This window comes from Lepus europaeus, chromosome 2, assembly GCF_033115175.1.
Source record: "Lepus europaeus isolate LE1 chromosome 2, mLepTim1.pri, whole genome shotgun sequence".
NCBI classification, from domain to species: domain Eukaryota; kingdom Metazoa; phylum Chordata; class Mammalia; order Lagomorpha; family Leporidae; genus Lepus; species Lepus europaeus.
In genome coordinates, this window is record NC_084828.1 from 64,753,355 (window position 1) to 64,771,406 (window position 18,052).

The window sequence follows — 18,052 nt, forward strand, 5'->3', positions numbered from 1 at the left end:
AGGAGCAAGCAACAATGGATAATAGTCATCAGTTCCAATCTCTAGGGAAAATATGGAGATTATGAAGGCAGTAGCTGGGAATATCCTGGGTTCCCCACTCCACACTGTGCCCTGAAGCCAAGCTGTGCTGATATTCTTCTAATCCTTGGTGCTGTCCAAATTTGCTTAATAAACTAAGAATCCTATTTTGTTAGGAAGTATGACTCCTAACAAAGGATGAGTAAGAAAATAATCTGGACAAGCAATTCAAGTTAAGAAATTCAACACTTTCTGCTATATATCTAGTGTGTCAACACTGAGGCAGGTATGGTGGTAGAATTAACCAGAAGTAAAGCAGCTAATGATACCTGCCTTCAAGGGACTTCTAGACTAGCTAATCATAAATGATATGTTTAACATATAATTAGTAGGCTGTGAACATGGAACAAACAGTGTGAATAGATTATGCATTATCCCTCTTGGAAAAGCAATGCATCACTATAGAGAAATGAAATCTCTGTACCAAGAGTAATAAAGTAAAACATTTCAACTACACTGAGTATAATAGCCTTTTGCTAGACAAAGATCATTAGGTGTCATAAATTTTAGATCATGGCAGTTTATGTAAGGAGGCTGGAAAGTACTCTTGATGAATAAATATATTTTCTGAGGCATCTGTCACTGTAGTTATACAGACTTGAAATCTCAGCATCCTACACAACAATGACACATTAAAAAGATTAAATTCTAAATAGGAAAATGTGTTCATATTCTCCATTACAAAGTTTTACTCAGATATGCCATTTCAACTTGAAAATCATAGCTGAAAGTTCAGCAAGCCTTCTTTGCTCTACATTTTCTTTTAAAACAACCAATGTGGGAATTGTCAGATCATACAATTTCATTTTTTTGTGTATGTTTACATGAACACTGCAAAAGAATAGAATGCTATTGCTGGTGTTCCTTTCAATAGGCATAGAATTTTACAAAGGCTATTCATTTGATGGGGAGACTATGAACATGACAAATTAAGTCCAAATTCAATCTCTATACTCCCATAAAAATGTATCACTTTATTCTGACCAAATGTAAGGATATCTGGCCTCCAATAATATATTTTTTTCTTTTTTTTTTGCTTTCATTAAACTTTTTTTTAATGAATATAAATTTCCAAAGTACAGCTTATGGGTTACAATGGCTTCCCCCTCCCAAAACTTCCCTCCCACCCACAACCCTCCCCTTTCCTGCTCCCTCTCCCCTTCCAATCACATCATGATTCATTTTCAATTCTCTTTATATACAGAAGATCAGTTTAGTATATATTAGGTAACGATTTCAACAGTTTGCCCCCACATAGCAACACAAAGTGAAAAAAAAAATACTGTTGGAGTACTAATTATAGCATTAAATAAGAGTGTACAGCACATTAAAGACAGAGATCCTGCATAATATTTTTTTAAAAATTAATTAATTTTCTATGCCATTTCCAATTTAACACCAGGTTTTTTTTTTTCATTTCCAATTATCTTTATATACAGAAGATCGATTCAGTATATAATTAGTAAAGATCTCATCAGTTTGTACCCACGCAGAAACACAAAGTGTAAAAATACTGTTTCAGTACTAGTTATAGCATCACTGCACATTAGACAACACATTAAGGACCGATCTCACATGGGATGTAAGTACACAGTGACTTCTGTTGCTGACTTAACAATTTGACACTCCTGTTCATGGCGTCAGTAATCTCCCTAGGCTCTAGTCATGAATTGCCAGGGCTATGGAAGCCTTTAGAGTTCGCTGACTTTGATCTTATTCCGATAGGGTCACAGTCAAAGTGGAAGTTCTCTCCTCCCTTCAGAGAAAGGTACCTCCTTCTTTGATGGCCCCGTTCTTTCCACTGGGATCTCACTCACAGAGATCTTTCATTTAGGTCTTCTTCTTTTTTTTCTTTTCCATGGTATCTTGGCTTTCCATGCCTACAATACTCTCATGGGCTCTTCAGCCAGATCCGAATGCCTTAAGGGCTGATTCTGAGGCCTCCAATAATATATGAGAAGATAAATCTCAGCTATGTAGAATCAACCAATCTCATCAAAGAAAATATATTTGCTTCTGTGTAGAATTCTGCATAAATAAATTACTGCCATCCTTCATTTTATAGTAAATACCTATTACACGAAAGACCCAAGCCTAGGTGCTATTGGAAAGCCCAGGATGAGTAAAAAAATAGTCTATTCTTTCAAAAATTTTATCATCTAATATAAGAGACATATCAAGCCACATAATATCAGGTGGCAGCAAAACATAAAGAAAGACATACAAAGAACTAAATGAATTAGAAGAAAGGAACTATTTTTAGAAGTAAGAAAATGAAAGAAAACTTCATTTAGGGATTAGCAACAGTTTGGGATCCTGAAGAACTAGAATGGCTAGAGGCCATTCCTGACAATAGTAGCAGAGACAAGGCCCTCATGTGTAAGCAACATGGAGCACCTAAAAAGGGGCACGATGCAGAATGGAAGAAACTAATGCTAGAAAGGCAAACATTGCCAGATTAGAAAAAGTTTGAAATGCAGGCTACAGAAATAATACTAATCCAAAAGGATTTAATTAGAAGGACCTAGATAATATAAAGGCAAGGTTACATTGAGTAAACATACTGTTATACAAACGTATTGCGCATTAGCATTATTTAGATACAAAGGGATTAATATAGGATAGTTTATTCCAAGGAGTGAAATTGTGTTGTAATTTAATGATAAATATATTAAGTGGATTTAAAGTACTAACAGAAATACCCTGAAAAATGTAACTAAAAATATATTCTCTGTACATGATATTCATTATTATCATACATAGGGGGTAAAAGAGGAATATAATTTGTGAGTTAAAACTGAGAAAGAGGCAAACATGAGAACTGAAATTGATTTTATAACCCTGCTTTATGTCTTTAAAAATTATCTTCTAGTTTTACTGAAAACTAGAATAAAAACTATCCAGTTAATGGCCATCAACAGCTGTGCAATCAAGTGACATAATGAAAGTGAAAATGCTTCATCATTTGGCCAGAAGGTGGCACTTGTCACCTGGTATAGGAAACATTCAGTAATGAGAAATGATGCTGAAAAGTGGAGATAGGAACAGATTATTCATTCATCTATTCAGAAAGAAAAGGATTGGAATAGGCTGTTACAGAAGCACAATTTATAATCAGGGTCTTGGCTTGTCGACACAGCTTATCAATTACATGGAGGGCAACCCCTGTACTCTATAAAATGCAACACCAGTAATAGATCTTGGATTTGAGCTTCCCTATTAGGCTTACTGGGCTTCGTTATTTCCCTTAAAAATATGATTTGCAATATATCAGTTTGTTGCCTTTATAAATGTTCCTACATCCTTTTTGCTCCCAGGAGATGAGCAAAATGGTGCTAGAATTAGGCGAAAAGGAAACAGATTCCAACTTCACCATTCAAAGTTGTGTGACGTGATGGGAGATCCATAAAATAGGGCACAGGCACACTAACTTCAGCTGCTCCGGAATATAAAAAGAACAAATGACCACATTTCCAGGGGTCTGACAGATGCATATTTTTCTGTGAAGTTGTGAAAAATAACAGACTCCATGGGGCAAGAGGATTGAAGACAGAAGCACCACCGTAGACAGCCGTGTGGCATAGCCAACAGCTGACTCCAAGTTGCCATCTTACCAAACCAAGGTAGGAAGAAATTACGGTGTACCTTGCATCTTGAAGTTCTAGATTAGAGGGAATCCCATAGAGAGACATTGGTTTTGCTTCGGCCTGGGGAGCTGACTGGTATCTGAGCAACTGACATACTTGGAGCAGGGAAGCCATATTGCTTCCTTTTTCTCCCCCACTGCTGCAGAGCACAATACTTGGCAGTGAAAAGTCACACACTGCACCTTTGTTCTATTCCTTACCAACGTCAGAGTCAGAGTCAGGGAAACGTGTAGGGCAAAGGACAGACCACTCCAAACTTCAAGTTCTGAGGCCAATAAAAAATCAGCTCCCACATTGAGAGATTTGGGTAATGACCCCACTAAATCCTGAAACACCAGGACTGTAACAATCAGCTCTAAATTTCTCAATGCCACTGGAATCTACCAGGTGAACCTATGGAAGAACCTACACTCCACCATTCTGGACTCATAGCCTCCAGAGAAAGCTCTCCTGTATACCTTGTAGTTTCCCTATAGGACTGGAACAGGGTTGAGTTCATACCCCCTAGTCCAAGGCCTAGGGTTGTAGATGTTATAAGCAACAGCACCCATTGGACTCTCCCAGCAGGACCTGAGAAAGGGTTCACCCACATCACAGAGTCCTATCCACAACAGTTGGTGCCACAAGCCCTGACATAGCTGAGGCTTCCCAGTGCTACACTAAGGACTACACAGGTTGTAGTGCAGGGCTGTGCAGGTGAGTGTTGCTTCTACTGTGGGCTAACCCCAGGCACTGATCACCTTAGAAGAGGAGAGGGAATGATTACACAAATAGAGGTGATCATACCCTCCCCCTGATGACAATAGAGATCTGCCATGCCCAACTTGGGTGTCACCTTGGATACTCTCCTCACCCTGGAGCACTGACAGAGCTCCTTGGCCACTTCCAGCACACATCTCGGATTATTCAGTGAAAGAGCATACATTCCACTAAGCCACAGAGGCATGGTTCAAAGATAAAATCCATCAGAAGAGAAAACCAACAAGTATTTGCACAAATACCTAAAAATAAATGTAGAAGGTCAAGAAACAAGATTAATAAGGAAGACAACATGACCCTCTCAAAGGAACAAAACAACACTTCAATGTTAGAATGTGGAAATGAAAATATTGATGAAATACTTAAAAAAATGAATTCAAAGGAATGATCTAGCATTATTCAGAAGAAATGAGAAGCAAATTCATGAGATAAATCCATACATGACATAAAGGAAAAATTTCCCCACGAGATTGAGATTTTGAAGAGAAATCAAACTGAAATATTACAAATGAAGAATTCACGGTCAAATAAAAAAAAAAAAAAACCAGTGGAAAGCCTCAGCAATAGACTTGGTGAGGAAGAAGAAAGAATATCCAAGCTAGAAGCCAAATTTTTGAAAATATCTCAGGAAAAAAAGAGGAAATTAGAAAAATTAAAAAACAATGTTTGAGATTTCTGGAATACTATCAAACAAATCAACAAACAGTTGACTTGGGGAAAGAGAGGATGTATAGAAGGCCTACGCAGTGAAATAATAGCAGAAAACTTCCCTAATTTGGAAAAAGAAAAGGACATTCAAGTACAGGAATCACATAAAACTCCTAATGGACATGACAGAAAGATCTTCACCATGACACATTGAAGTAAAACTTTCAACAGTGAAAAATACAGAAAAGATTCTAATATGTGAGTAAGAAAAGTGCAAGATCACTTTCAGAGGATCTCCAACTAGACTCACAACTAACTTCTCATCAGAAACCCTATAGGCAAAGAGAGAATTGAGAGACTTAATCCATGTCTTAAAAGAAAAAAAAAAGTCAATCCAGAATACTGTACAATGCAGAGCTCTCATTTATAAATGAAGGTGAAATAAAGACCTTCTATCAAGTACAGAAATTGGAAAAAATTGTCACCACTTGTCCAGCCTTACTAAAGGTGCTTAAGGATATGCTACACACACAAAGAAACATAGTCATCCCCATGAAAGAATGTGAAGGCAGAAAATCTCTTTGTAAAAGTACAAAGAAAATCCAAAGCAAATAATTGGAATATTTATGGAAAAATGGCAGGACCAAGTCATTACTTATCAACAGTTACTTTGAATGTAAATGGCCTCAACTCTCCAGTTAAGATACAGACTTGCTGAATGGATTAAAAAACAAGACCTATCTATTTACTGCCTATAAGAAACATACCTCACCAACAAAAATGCATGCAGACTGAAAGTGAAAGGATGCTACCAGAGAGCAAAGAATGGCAGGTGTAGCCATCCTAATGTCAGACAAAATAGACTCTAACACAAAAATTGCTAAAAGAGACAAAGAAAGGCCTTATGTATAATTAAGGGATCAGTTCAACAGGAAGATGTGACTATAATGTGCATGCACCCAATGCCAGGGCACCTGGCTTTTTTAAGCAAATGTTAATGGGTCTAAAGGGAGATATAGATGCCAATACAATAGTAATGGGGGACTTAAACACCCCACTTCCATCAATGTACAAGTCAACTAGACAGAAAATCAACAAAGAATCAATAGAACTAGTCTACACAATGGGTCAAATGAACCTAACTGATATCTATGGAACCTTTCATCCGACATTTGCAGAATACACAGTCTTTTCATCAGTGAATGGAACTGTCTCCAGGATAGACTACATATTAGGCCATAAAGCAAGTCTCAGCAAATTCAAAAAACTGCAATCATACCACACATCTTCTCTGACCACAATGGAATAAAGCTGAAATTTAACAACTCAAAAATCTTTAGATCAAATGCAAACACATGAAGACTGAACAACATGCTCCTTAATGAACAGTGGGTCATAGATAAATCAAAAGTATAATCAAAAATTTCCTAGAAAAAATGAAAATGACAATACGACATATCAAAACTACGGGAAACAGCAAAAGCAGTGTTAAGAGGGAGATTTGTGGCAAGTGGTGCTTACATAAAAAAATTGGGAAAGCATCAAATAATGAAGCTACCAATGCATCTCAAAGACCTAGAAAAAAAAAACCAAACCCCAAATTAGTAGGAAGAAATAAATAATTAAAATTAGAGGAGAAATAAACAAAATTGAAGCACGGCACCGTGTCTCACTTGGTTAATCCTCTGTCTGCAGCGTCAGCATCCCATATGGGTGCTGGGTTTTAGTCTCAGTTGCTCCTCTTCCAGTCCAGCTCTCTGCTGTGGCCTGGGAGGGCAGTGGAGGGTGGCCCAAGTGCTTGGGCTCCTGCACCCACGTGAGAGACCAGGAGGAAGTACCTGGCTCCTGACACCGGCCGTGGCGGCCATTTGGGGCGTGAACCAATGGAAGGAAGACCTTTCTCTCTCTCTCTCTCTCTCTCTCTCTCTCTCTTTCTCACTGTCTATAACTCTACCTGTAAAACAACTTAAAAAAAATGAAGCCAAAAAAGCAATATAAAAGATCAATGAAAAGAAGAGCTTGCTTTTTGAAAAAATAAACAAAATTGACACACCATTGGCCCACCTAACCAAAACAAAGAAGGAAAGTCCAAACTTAATAAAATAGGAGACAAAAAAGGAGATGTACCAGTGGATAACACAGAAACAAAAAAGAATCATCAGGAATTATCACAAATAACTGTATGCCAACAAACTGGAAAATCTAGAAGAAATGGATAGATTCCTAGACACATACAATCTACCAAAATTGTCTCATGAAGACACAGAAAACCTAAGCACAGCAATAACCAGGATGGAGATTGAAGTAGCAATAAAGTTGGTTTCATTGCTGAATTCTACCATTTAAAGAATAACTAACTCCAATTCTTCTCAAGATTTTCAAAGCAATTGAAAGATTGAATCCACCTAGAACCTTTCTATGAGGCCAACATCACTTTAATTCCAAAACAAAAAAAAGAATACAACATAAGAAGAGAACTCTAGACCAATATCACAGATGAACACAGATGAAAAAAATCTTTAACAAAATACTAGCTAATAGAACCCAGAAACATATCAGAAAGATCAGTCACCTGGATTTAACCCTGGTATGCAGGGATAATTCCACATACACAAGTCAATAAACATAATACATCACATAAACAAATTGAAGAATTAAACCATATGATTACCTCATAGATGCAGAAAAAAAGCAATTGATAAAACACAACATGATAAAAAATTTAAGTAAATTGGGTATAAAAGGATAATTACTCAACACAATCAAGGCAATATATGACAAAACTACAGCCAGCATCATTCTGAATGAGGAAAAGTTGGAAGTATTTCCATTAAGATCCAGAATCAGACAAGGATGCCTACTTTCACCATTGCTGTTCATTGTAGTCCTGTAAGTTTTAGCAAGAACCATTAGGCAAGAAAAATAAATTAAAGGAACACAAATTTGAAAGGAGGAAGTCAAGTTATCCCTGTTTGTAGATGATATAATTCTATATGTAGGGGAAAAAGACTCAACTAAGAGATTATGGTAACTCATAAAACGGTTTGGTAAAGTGGCAGGATATAAAATTAACACAAAAATATCAACAGCCTTTGTATTTACAGATAATGCCATGGTGGAGAATGAACTTCTAAGATCAATCCCATTCACAGTAGCTAGAAACAAATTTTAATACCTTGGAATAAATTTAATCAATGAGATAAAAGATTTCTATGATGAAAATTACAAAACATTAAAGAAAGAAACAGAAGACACAAAACATGGAAAAACCTTCCATATTCATGGATTGGAAGAATTATTATCATCAAAATGTCCATACAACCAAAAGCAATTTACAAATTCAATGCAATTCTATAAAGAACTTAAGAAACTTAACAACAGCAAAAGAAACAATCCAATTAGGAAATGGGCAAAGGACTTGAACAGGAATTTTTCAAAAAAGAAAATTCAAATCAAATGTCAACAGACATGAAAAAAAAAATGTTCAGGGTAACTAGCCATCAGGGAAATGCAAGTCAGAACAATGAGGTTTCAACTCACCCCAGTTAGAATGGCACTCATACAGAAATCAGCAAACAACAAGTATTAGTGAGGATGTGAGGGAAAAGGTACCCTAATCCACTGTTGGTGGGAATGTAAACTGGTAAAGCCACTATGGAAGACAATATGGAGATACCTCAGGAATCTGAACATAGACCTACCATATGACCCAACCATCCCACAACTGGGAAATGACCCAAGGAAAATGAAATCAGCATATGAAAGAGTTATCTGCACCCCCATGTTTAGTGCAGCTCAATTTGCAATAGCTAAGACATGGAATCAACCCAAATACTTGTCAACTGAAGACTGGATAAAGAAATTGGTGTGTGTGTGTGTGTGTATACATATCCATATATGTTATGCATTACTACTAAGCTGTAAAAAAGAATGAAATCCTGTCTTTTGCAACAAAATGGATGCAAATGGAAACCAAGTAAGCCACGTCCCCAAATAACAAAATAAGCCAAGTCCCCAAAAAGAAAATACTATATATTTTCCCTGTTCTGTGGTAACCAACAGAGTACCAAACACTGTAATGTACAGGAGTGAAATTTAACATTTCAAAATGCAATGATTGCTCACAGTCTTTGTCTCTTCTGTTGAGAAACACTTTTTTTCCTTACTATTTGTTGAACTCTTTACCTAGTTTAGGGTTAATCTTGTAAGTATAAAATAGTCTGAAAGTAGATCATCAAAAAATTAAGAGAAGGAATAAGAGACAAAGTAGGAGGAAGGGTGGGAACATGGGCAGGAGGGTTGGTAGGGTGGGAAGTATCACTATATTCTGAAATCTGTATATGTGAAATACGTGAATTTTGTTCACCTTTAAAAATTTTTAAATGCATTTTTAAATTTTTATTATTTCTTTCGGAAAGTCTTATACAACTTTTGCTGGATTATTCTTAGGTTTCTTGCAGTGTTTCTTGCTATTAAAAATATCACATTTTAAAATTCCCATTTTCTACTTATTTTTGTGGGGTAAATGGTCACTTTTGATATTCTGATACTGTTGATAAATCAAGCAGTATTACTTCCCTTGTTGATAAATTGTAGCAGTCAAGTCTTGTGGTTTCTACATAAACATGCATACAGTTTGCACACAATAACACATGTAAATAAATTTTTTCTTCTCTTATTGTGCTAACAACAACTTCTAACTTTGTGCTAAATATGAGCAAAAATAGAAAACAAAAGTATGCAGATTTAGGTTGTAATTTAAAAGTCTGATTCCATGAGAAAAAAAAATCATTGCTCATCTCCAAATCTCCCTTTATGTTGTCCTTCTTACCTGGAATGCCCAGTCCTTTCCCCTCTATTTTCCCTAAATTTATTTCAAGACACAAGTTCAATGCCCTTTCCCTTTCCAAAATTCATTTGACTGAAGTTGCCCTCCTTTGAACAAACTTCTATTGCAGTTGCAGTCAAGTATTGAAGTAATATTACCTTATAGTGGTTGTTAATTTTTAATAGCTGTTAGACGTGGTCCACAAGAAGCCACATATTATCTGAGAGTGTATTTTATTTTTTGATTCAATAATTAACTACTGAGTTCCTAGTATATATTCCAGCCACTTTTTTAGGCTATGCAGATTCAAAACCCAAATCAAGACAATCCTTGCTCTTGTGAAGTTTATACTCTAGTATTAGTTAAACTGCATTTACCACAAAGCTTGACTTGGAACAGACACAAAGGCAAGTACATGCTCACTGACCACCTCAAAAGTAGCTGTTCCGAAGTGTTCCTTGATTACTACATATTAGGGTCAGTTATAGGAATTGAGTCCTACTGAATGTTAAAAAGGCTAAGATTCTTTTCACAAAAGGATTTCATGAAATCTTTCTTTCACAAAAGGTAAAGAGAGGATGGTAAGGATTCTTATGTCTTTTGAATTATATAAACACTGCTAACCTTCTTTGTATGCACTTGAAGCAAACTGAATTTTTATAACCCTGGTTTAATTTTTACAGGAAAATAAAGTCAACCACCAAAAAAAATAAAAAGCAGAACTGATGGCATAAATCTGTTATTCTATCAGTTGCCATCAAAATCTCTATCTCCATGATGAATAAAACATCTAATCCTAAATCAACAACAAGCTAATTAAGACTTTGTGATTGGCACTATTAATATCCATGGGTCAGCTCTGACCTCTATAGAAAAGGAAAAAAAAAAAAAAAACACCAGAGATGACTACAAAGAGAAAAATCAATTCAGTATGTGAGTGCCTTCACAAGCTATAATGCCTAAGCAAAATAAAAAACAAAACAAAATTAAGATATTCTGCAATGTAAAGGTCTGAATTTGCCCAATCATTTATCTATTAAAATACCCACAGGCTGTTATAGCTTTACTTTTGATCTCCGTTACCAAATCCACATCTAGAACCTCTATGGATTATAGAAAGTTGAGCTGCTTTTTTTGGAGGTGTGACGCCCTTAAAGACTCTACTTCCAAACTGATTTTAGCATGTTTCCAGGAGAGACCAAGACTCTGTGCTGCAAGGACAGGACCAGACTTTGTTGGTTGTAATCTCAGGTGGTGACTGACTTACACTGCATGTCCCTAGCAAAGTGGGAAAAGAAATGAGATAAAACTGGAGCAGAGAAGAAAATTTATCTTTTAAGAGCCCAGGATCAGCCCTTAAGGCATTTGGATCTGGCTGAAGAGTCCATGAGAGTATTTTAGGCATGGAAAGCCAAGACACTCTGGGAAAAAAAAAAAAAAATAACCTCAGTGAAAGATCTCTGTGAGTGAGATCCCAGTAGAAAGAACGGGGCCATCAAAGGAGGTACCTTTCTCTGAAGGGAGGAGAGAACTTCCACTTTGACTATGACCTTGCCTAAATAAGATAAAAATCAGCTAACTTAAAAGTCTTCCATAGCCTTGGCAACTCATGACAAGAGCCTAGGGAGATTACTGACGCCATAAACAAGAGTGTCAATTTGTTAAGTCAACAACAGGAATCACTGTGCACTTACTCCTCATATAGGATCTCTGTCCTTAATGTGTTGTTTAATGTGAATTAATGCTATAACTAGTACTCAAACAGTATTTTATACTTTATGTTCTGTGTGGGTGCAAACTGTTGACATTTTTACTTAATATATACTAAATTGATCTTCTGTATATAAAGATAATTGAAAATGAATCTTGATGTGAATGAAATGGGAGAGGGAGTGGGAGATAGGAGGTGTGCAAGTGGGAAGGAAGTTATGGGGGGGGGGAAGCCATTGTAATCCATAAGCTGTACTTTGGAAATTTATATTTACTAAATAAAAGTTTTAAAAAAAGAGCCCAGGAACACACAAAATAATAAGGTATTCGGACTTAATATCCTCTCCGTCACTAAATTTATTACTCTAGTGAGCATTTTATTTCCTGACATCTACAGAGCAATCAATACATTTGGACATCTGCTGTTGACTTTTACAAATGCTGCTTGAGGAAGCTGACTGGCTATCCAACTCTAAAATGCTCAAATTGGGTGCTTAATCTATAGTGTAAATAGATATCTAATTATATTGTTAGTTACAAAAATAAAACAAACATTCCACATGATTTTTTTAACCTTGAAATTGTCATGGTTATCAATGTTTATAGATAGTAATATTTTATTTACTGAATTTTCTTAACATTCAAATATGTCTTTGACTTTCTGTACTAACAAGCTAATTTAAAAAAAAAAGACCTCTATTTCAAAAATATCCATTTTCAGGTAAAAAGCCTAATGAAGTAAAAATAGCCTTATTTTGAGGCATACAGACTTGTGTACCCTCCTTGAGCACGTACCTTGGGCACACTTGTTGACCTCTGCAAAGTTCTACATGCAGCAATAGAGTGGAAATAAATGTTCCCATCACACTGTGGTATGGATTGGCTTAGATATCACATGCACAATATTTTTCACAGAACTCTCCTCCTTCCTCTGGATCTACACTCTAGAACAGTTCTCAATCCAAAATTAGAAGATGATCAAAAGGATGGATAAAAGAAGCTACACATTTTGTATGGTAATCCACATTAGTCAATTTACACAGATGACACCGAAAGCTCAAGTTACCGTAGAGTTAGGAAAGAATTAACAACTCACCTGTGGCTGCTTCTCTGCCAGTTTGTTTTGACACCTTTGAACTGACTCTCTAAGCTTCTTTGCTTTCTCACTTTTTGATGGTAATATTGTACTCATGGTGCCCAGTGGGATGGAAGGCAGACGTTCTACATGATAACAACTTTAAAATCAACAAGTACAATATTAGTATCAGGAGGAAATATAAAACAATTTACTGCGTATGAAATATGATTAACTCTACAAGGAGTTATACTTTCTATCATATTGCCAAAATTCAAATGAAAAGGAAAATCATTAAATTGATGACATTTCATAATATATCACTTCAAATCTCCAATTTGCTTGGAAAAGAGCTTAATGGTAAATGAGGGGGATAGCTGATATTTATGAGAATGGGAGAGTATTATTTTGCTAATGCTTCCCTTACCCTACATTATTATGAAATGAAGTCTTTTGCAAAAATGTTTTTTGGATGACTGATGCTTCCATCATTACTGCAAAACATTATTTTTTATGAAAAACTGGAATGGGAATCCATAGGTCTCTTTAAAATATATCAAATTATTCTGCCTCTGAAACACATGCATCCTTGGCTTGATGATTCAGGATCGCTGTGAAGACCACTGAGTACATGATGTAATGCAGTACTCAGGGATAGCCCTGTGATGAAGACCAGTGACTGGCTGACGTGATGGATCATACTGAATGACAGCTTTGGGCATTACTGGGACTTACAGAGCCCTTTCACCCAAATGGCCCCAAGCACCTGCTGCCATTAGAGGACCTGCATTTGGCAGTCACTAACCTCCCAGGCTTATGGATGTGTGTTTCTCTGGTAACCACTGGGTTGATAAATGTACATAATCAAGTAGAGTGTGTGTAAGTGAACATAAGCAGGCTATGGATGAATACTCCTTTGTTATGGTTACAATAACAATATATATATTCAATATATATACAATAACAATATATATATATTCTTCCTACCAACAGGGAAGAGTGAGGAACTACAATCAATTTCAAGTACTGCTTTGAAAAAACACTTAATTCCACTCACATGTTATTTCTGTGTTATTGCTGTTGCTTTCAAAGAAAGGCACCAGGTAAACAAATCCTAATGACAACTACTATATATTCAGCCACCTGGAGTAGTGATCTGAAGACATCTGTGGAATGTGGCCTAAACTGGCTTCTGTTTCATTTGAGAAAAAAATCTGTGGCAACATTAAGATTTTATTCAAAAAAGAGAAATCCTCAAGTATTAAAGCACAATCGGTTGTCTTCATTTAATGATTTCTGGAAACATTTTGATATGCATTACAACCCATAGATATTTAATCTTTTCCAAAAGTCAGACATTGTTTGCCTCCACCACGTAATAGGCGTCACTTTTGCCCTGCTGATGATCCTTATTTTCAATGCAGACAAATTCAAAGCATGAATGTAACAGAAGCATACTGATATCTATTTCTCAGGTACTGTGATAAAAATGTATAGTCTCCCTCTGTAGTTAAAAGTGAAGAACAAAATAAGACTTCAGTAGTTGGAAAAAGAATGGCTCTACGCTACCCTCCGATTGTAAAATGGTGAATTTTGGTCACTAATCTGTATTTGGAAATGGAAAAAGATGCCTTCCAAGAGCAAGCACAAGGTGGGGAAAAGTTCAGTTTTGCAACAGGAGCTTGGCTTCCAGTTTCATCTCTAGAGAAAAATGTTGGGCAAGTCACTGAAACTTCCTCAGCCTCTGTTTTCTCTGCTGAGAAATGGGGAAAGTTCACAGGACTTTCATAAATATGGAATGAGATAGCATATGTAATTGCTATGTAAGAGAAAGCTATTACATTTCTGGCCCAAGTTCTCATTAAACAGACATCATTCATTCAAAGGTTGTTCATTGATCTTTAACTCTGGTAACAACAGGCAATTAACTGCTGGCAACAAACTGCATTTTCTGTAAATATATACAATGCCACTTTTCATCATATTATTAATATTATTCTGTCCTGTTGGTCACAGAATGTTACCTAATAAATAACTATACTTAATTCACTTCCTTTATGTGACTATCCAAATCCAATGGCATGTATGTCTCAGGTTTTTGCCTAACAATAATCTATTTCAAAGTCTATTCTCCAGGTATGTCTGGCCCACCTGTGTAAAGGCTGAATGAAGTCATCAGATGACTTACTCTTGGAATCTAAATCCACATCTACATAAATGTAATGAGCTAATATAAAGAAAGCTCCAATTCTCCATAAACTTCCCCTTACAATCAGGAATTTTTCTCTTTATGTCTCCCCTAAACCTCTTGCTGTCACTCCATGCATATCTTTATCACAGTCTTTTCAGTGGAAATCAAACAGATGGTCAATATTATGACTGTGTATTTTAAGATTGAAGAAGTTAAAGAAAATTATAAATACAAGTCTTTTTGCATTTTAGACTTTTAAGGTCCGTCAGTTTTCTGCCAACATAACTAAATTTATCTTGCCTCTCATCACAAGTGGCACAATTTCAATGTGTAAGAGACAGAATTAATGCAGTTTTAAAACTAATTTTTCAATACTCTGTGATGGTATCACTGCTTTTTAAGAGAACAGTATGGGAACATGCCTCCCCAGGCATGGTGGTAAGTTGTAGAGAGTAGCTTCTCTGTTCTGTGGGTCTGACAATGCCCAAGATTAGAGAGTATGATAGCTAAATGAATAGATATTAGAGAAGTAGCCTAAATTTGCTACCAAGAGGCCTCCAAGTGACTAGGAATTTCAGAAGTATCTATCAAGATACCACTGCTACACCTTATTCCAGGGGATGGGAAACTGAGTTAAAGAGAGGTTATCTTGAGGCCAGCTGTGGCATAGTGGGTTAAGCCTCTGCATTTGGCGCTGACATTCCATATGGGCACCTACTGCTCCACTTCCAATCCAGCTCCCTGCTGATGGCCTGGGAGAGCAGTGGAGGATGGCCTGAGTTCTTGGGCCCCTGCACCCATGTGGGAGATCTCGATAAAGCTAGCTCCTGGCTTCAGAATGGCCCAGCTCTGGCCATTATGGCCATTTGTGAAGTGAACTATCAAGTGGGAGACCTCTGTCTCTCTCTCTCTCCTTCTCTCTGTAACTCTGTCTCTCAAATAAATATATAAAATCCGAGAGAGAGAGAGAGAGAGATTGATTTTGTCCAGGGTCTCACAACTACTGGAGCCAGGAGTCAAATCTAGACATTCTATACCCAGAGACCAGACTCAGAACTCCATCTTACAGTATATGAAAAGTTCTTAGCTCACAGTAAGCAGCTAATTTTGTTAACTATTCCTAATAAGAGAAACTGAGCTAATGTTTTGCTCCTATTTAGAAGATAATCAAGTAAGGGATGGATTCAGGTTAGGAGTCAAAAGATCTTGCCACTGGCTTCAGGAACAGATTTCTTGGCCTCAATTTGGACTTCATTTCTCTCTTTGTGAAAATTAAGAATCAAAACTAGATCTGTGTTATACAACCCTAAATCCTGGAGCTCAAGGCTTTATACAAGAAGCAGGGAACAGAAATGGGAAGTAGACATCTTTGGTTCCCAGGTTCTCAGTCTCTAATTCAACCAGGAGAGTTATGCATTTATTTGCTTTATATACTTGGACTTTGTGACAAATTTTATTTGAGAAACACATATTTGTATTGCAAAACAAGAAAGGGATGTTGAGAAATCCTGGGTCCTGTAAAATCTAAGCACCTTACCACCTCTGACATTTTTCTTGTCTCAATATAATTAACCTGAAAACTGCAGGCAGAAAGGATTTTAGCAACAGCATCTGAATGTTTTCATTGTTTTAATTTTGTAAGTTTTGTTCTTTTGCTTTAAGTGCTAGATAAAAATAACCAAAGAGATGTTATCACCATAATAAATGTACTAGCAAAATATATCCACTTATCCAGACAAAAGGACTTTGAACAGCCTACATGGAAAAAGAAGGCTTGACTTAGGGGTATCTTTATAGAAGGGGGGTATTAACCCTTTTTCTATAGGAAGAGAATATTAGTCCAAAAAAAGGGCTTGTAATAGCATTGACATCCCTCAGTATTTAATCAGTCTTTTTCCTGTTTTAGTCTGAATGTCTTCCTCCAAGAGCATAAAACAATAGAATTAATATATGACTTCAATAGAAAAAAGCACATAGTCCAACAGTTTAAGGCCGCTGGGAGACTCCCTCTGAGTATCATTCCTGTATGATAAGACTGTATGCTGTTTGAAAATGAATTGGGAGGCAGAACTCTTCAAAACTGGGGTAGATTCTCCCACCAGTGGAAGTGCAAAGCTGTGTACTCCAATGTCTGACATCCAGATTTCTTTTGTTTTATGGAAAAGTACACTAATGCAATAATCTTTTCACAGATTGCAAGGGCTACAAAGAGTTCAAAGAGATACCAGCTACTAAGCGAAAATGTATCATTAGCTGACATTTTTCAGTTGCACACGTAAGAACACTAGGAATTAAAAATGGATAAAGAATTCCAGGAAAGTATCAAAAACTACCTGTTCTCCGAGAGGTTAGGATTATTAGCACAAATCCACATGTCAAGAAATTCTTTGTCCTGATAATTGGTAGAAGGCGGCAAGACTCTCCACTTACAGCAAAGATCTGATGATCAGAACACAATGATACAGAGGAGAGATCATTATCAGAAATGACTCTCTCATAATGTCAGTTTACATGTACAAAACAGTTAATCCTTCACCACATACCATAATGCCTGACAGTTAAATTATTCCAGGGTTCTGTGAACTGCTTTACAATTCCACCAAAAAACTACTGTTATTGCATCGGTTCCCCTCAATTGGCTTCTACTTCTTTCAACTAAAAGAATCTCTTTGCCTCTTCGTAAATATTAAGAATCCCAGTGCCTTGACTTTCTCATTTTCTCCAGCCTATTACCCATCTGCTGATTTTCTGTCTCCAATTGATTGACTACGAAAAGAAGGAAAATCAGGTCGCTGAAGCAGTCACCAGTTTTCTTCTGTGTTTTTTACTGCCCTTATCACACTCTCAAGTCTACAGTTTCTGATCCCTTTGTCTACTTTCCTCTCAGAGTCCCTCCCTCATGACCTTAAGGACCAAGACACCTTGTTCACTCCAAGCTACACTTAACATTAACCCTGATTTCCTTGCAACACTTTGCTAGTGGCTGTTAGGTAAGTAAATTGTCTGTTCATTTCAGGTGTAGGTGGTTGGCACAGTGATTATGAACCTGAACAGCTCTGCCTGTTCCCACCTCTGTTATCTTAAGACAAATTACTCAACTCAACTGAAACTGTTTC

The 18,052-nt window shown here is 36.6% G+C and overlaps 1 protein-coding gene across 1 annotated transcript in view; it reads right to left on the bottom strand.

The window, feature by feature from the left end:
• MORC1 (MORC family CW-type zinc finger 1) overlaps positions 1–18,052 on the bottom strand; it is a 208,992-nt gene that overhangs the window by 81,155 nt on the left and 109,785 nt on the right. Inside the window, exons 15-17 of the mRNA XM_062180799.1 lie at positions 17,270–17,375; positions 12,767–12,905; positions 12,329–12,331 (exon numbers count right to left, since the gene is read on the bottom strand). Of these exons, the coding sequence (XP_062036783.1) occupies positions 12,329–12,331; positions 12,767–12,905; positions 17,270–17,375 (248 nt within the window). The remainder of the gene's footprint in view (positions 1–12,328; positions 12,332–12,766; positions 12,906–17,269; positions 17,376–18,052) is intronic.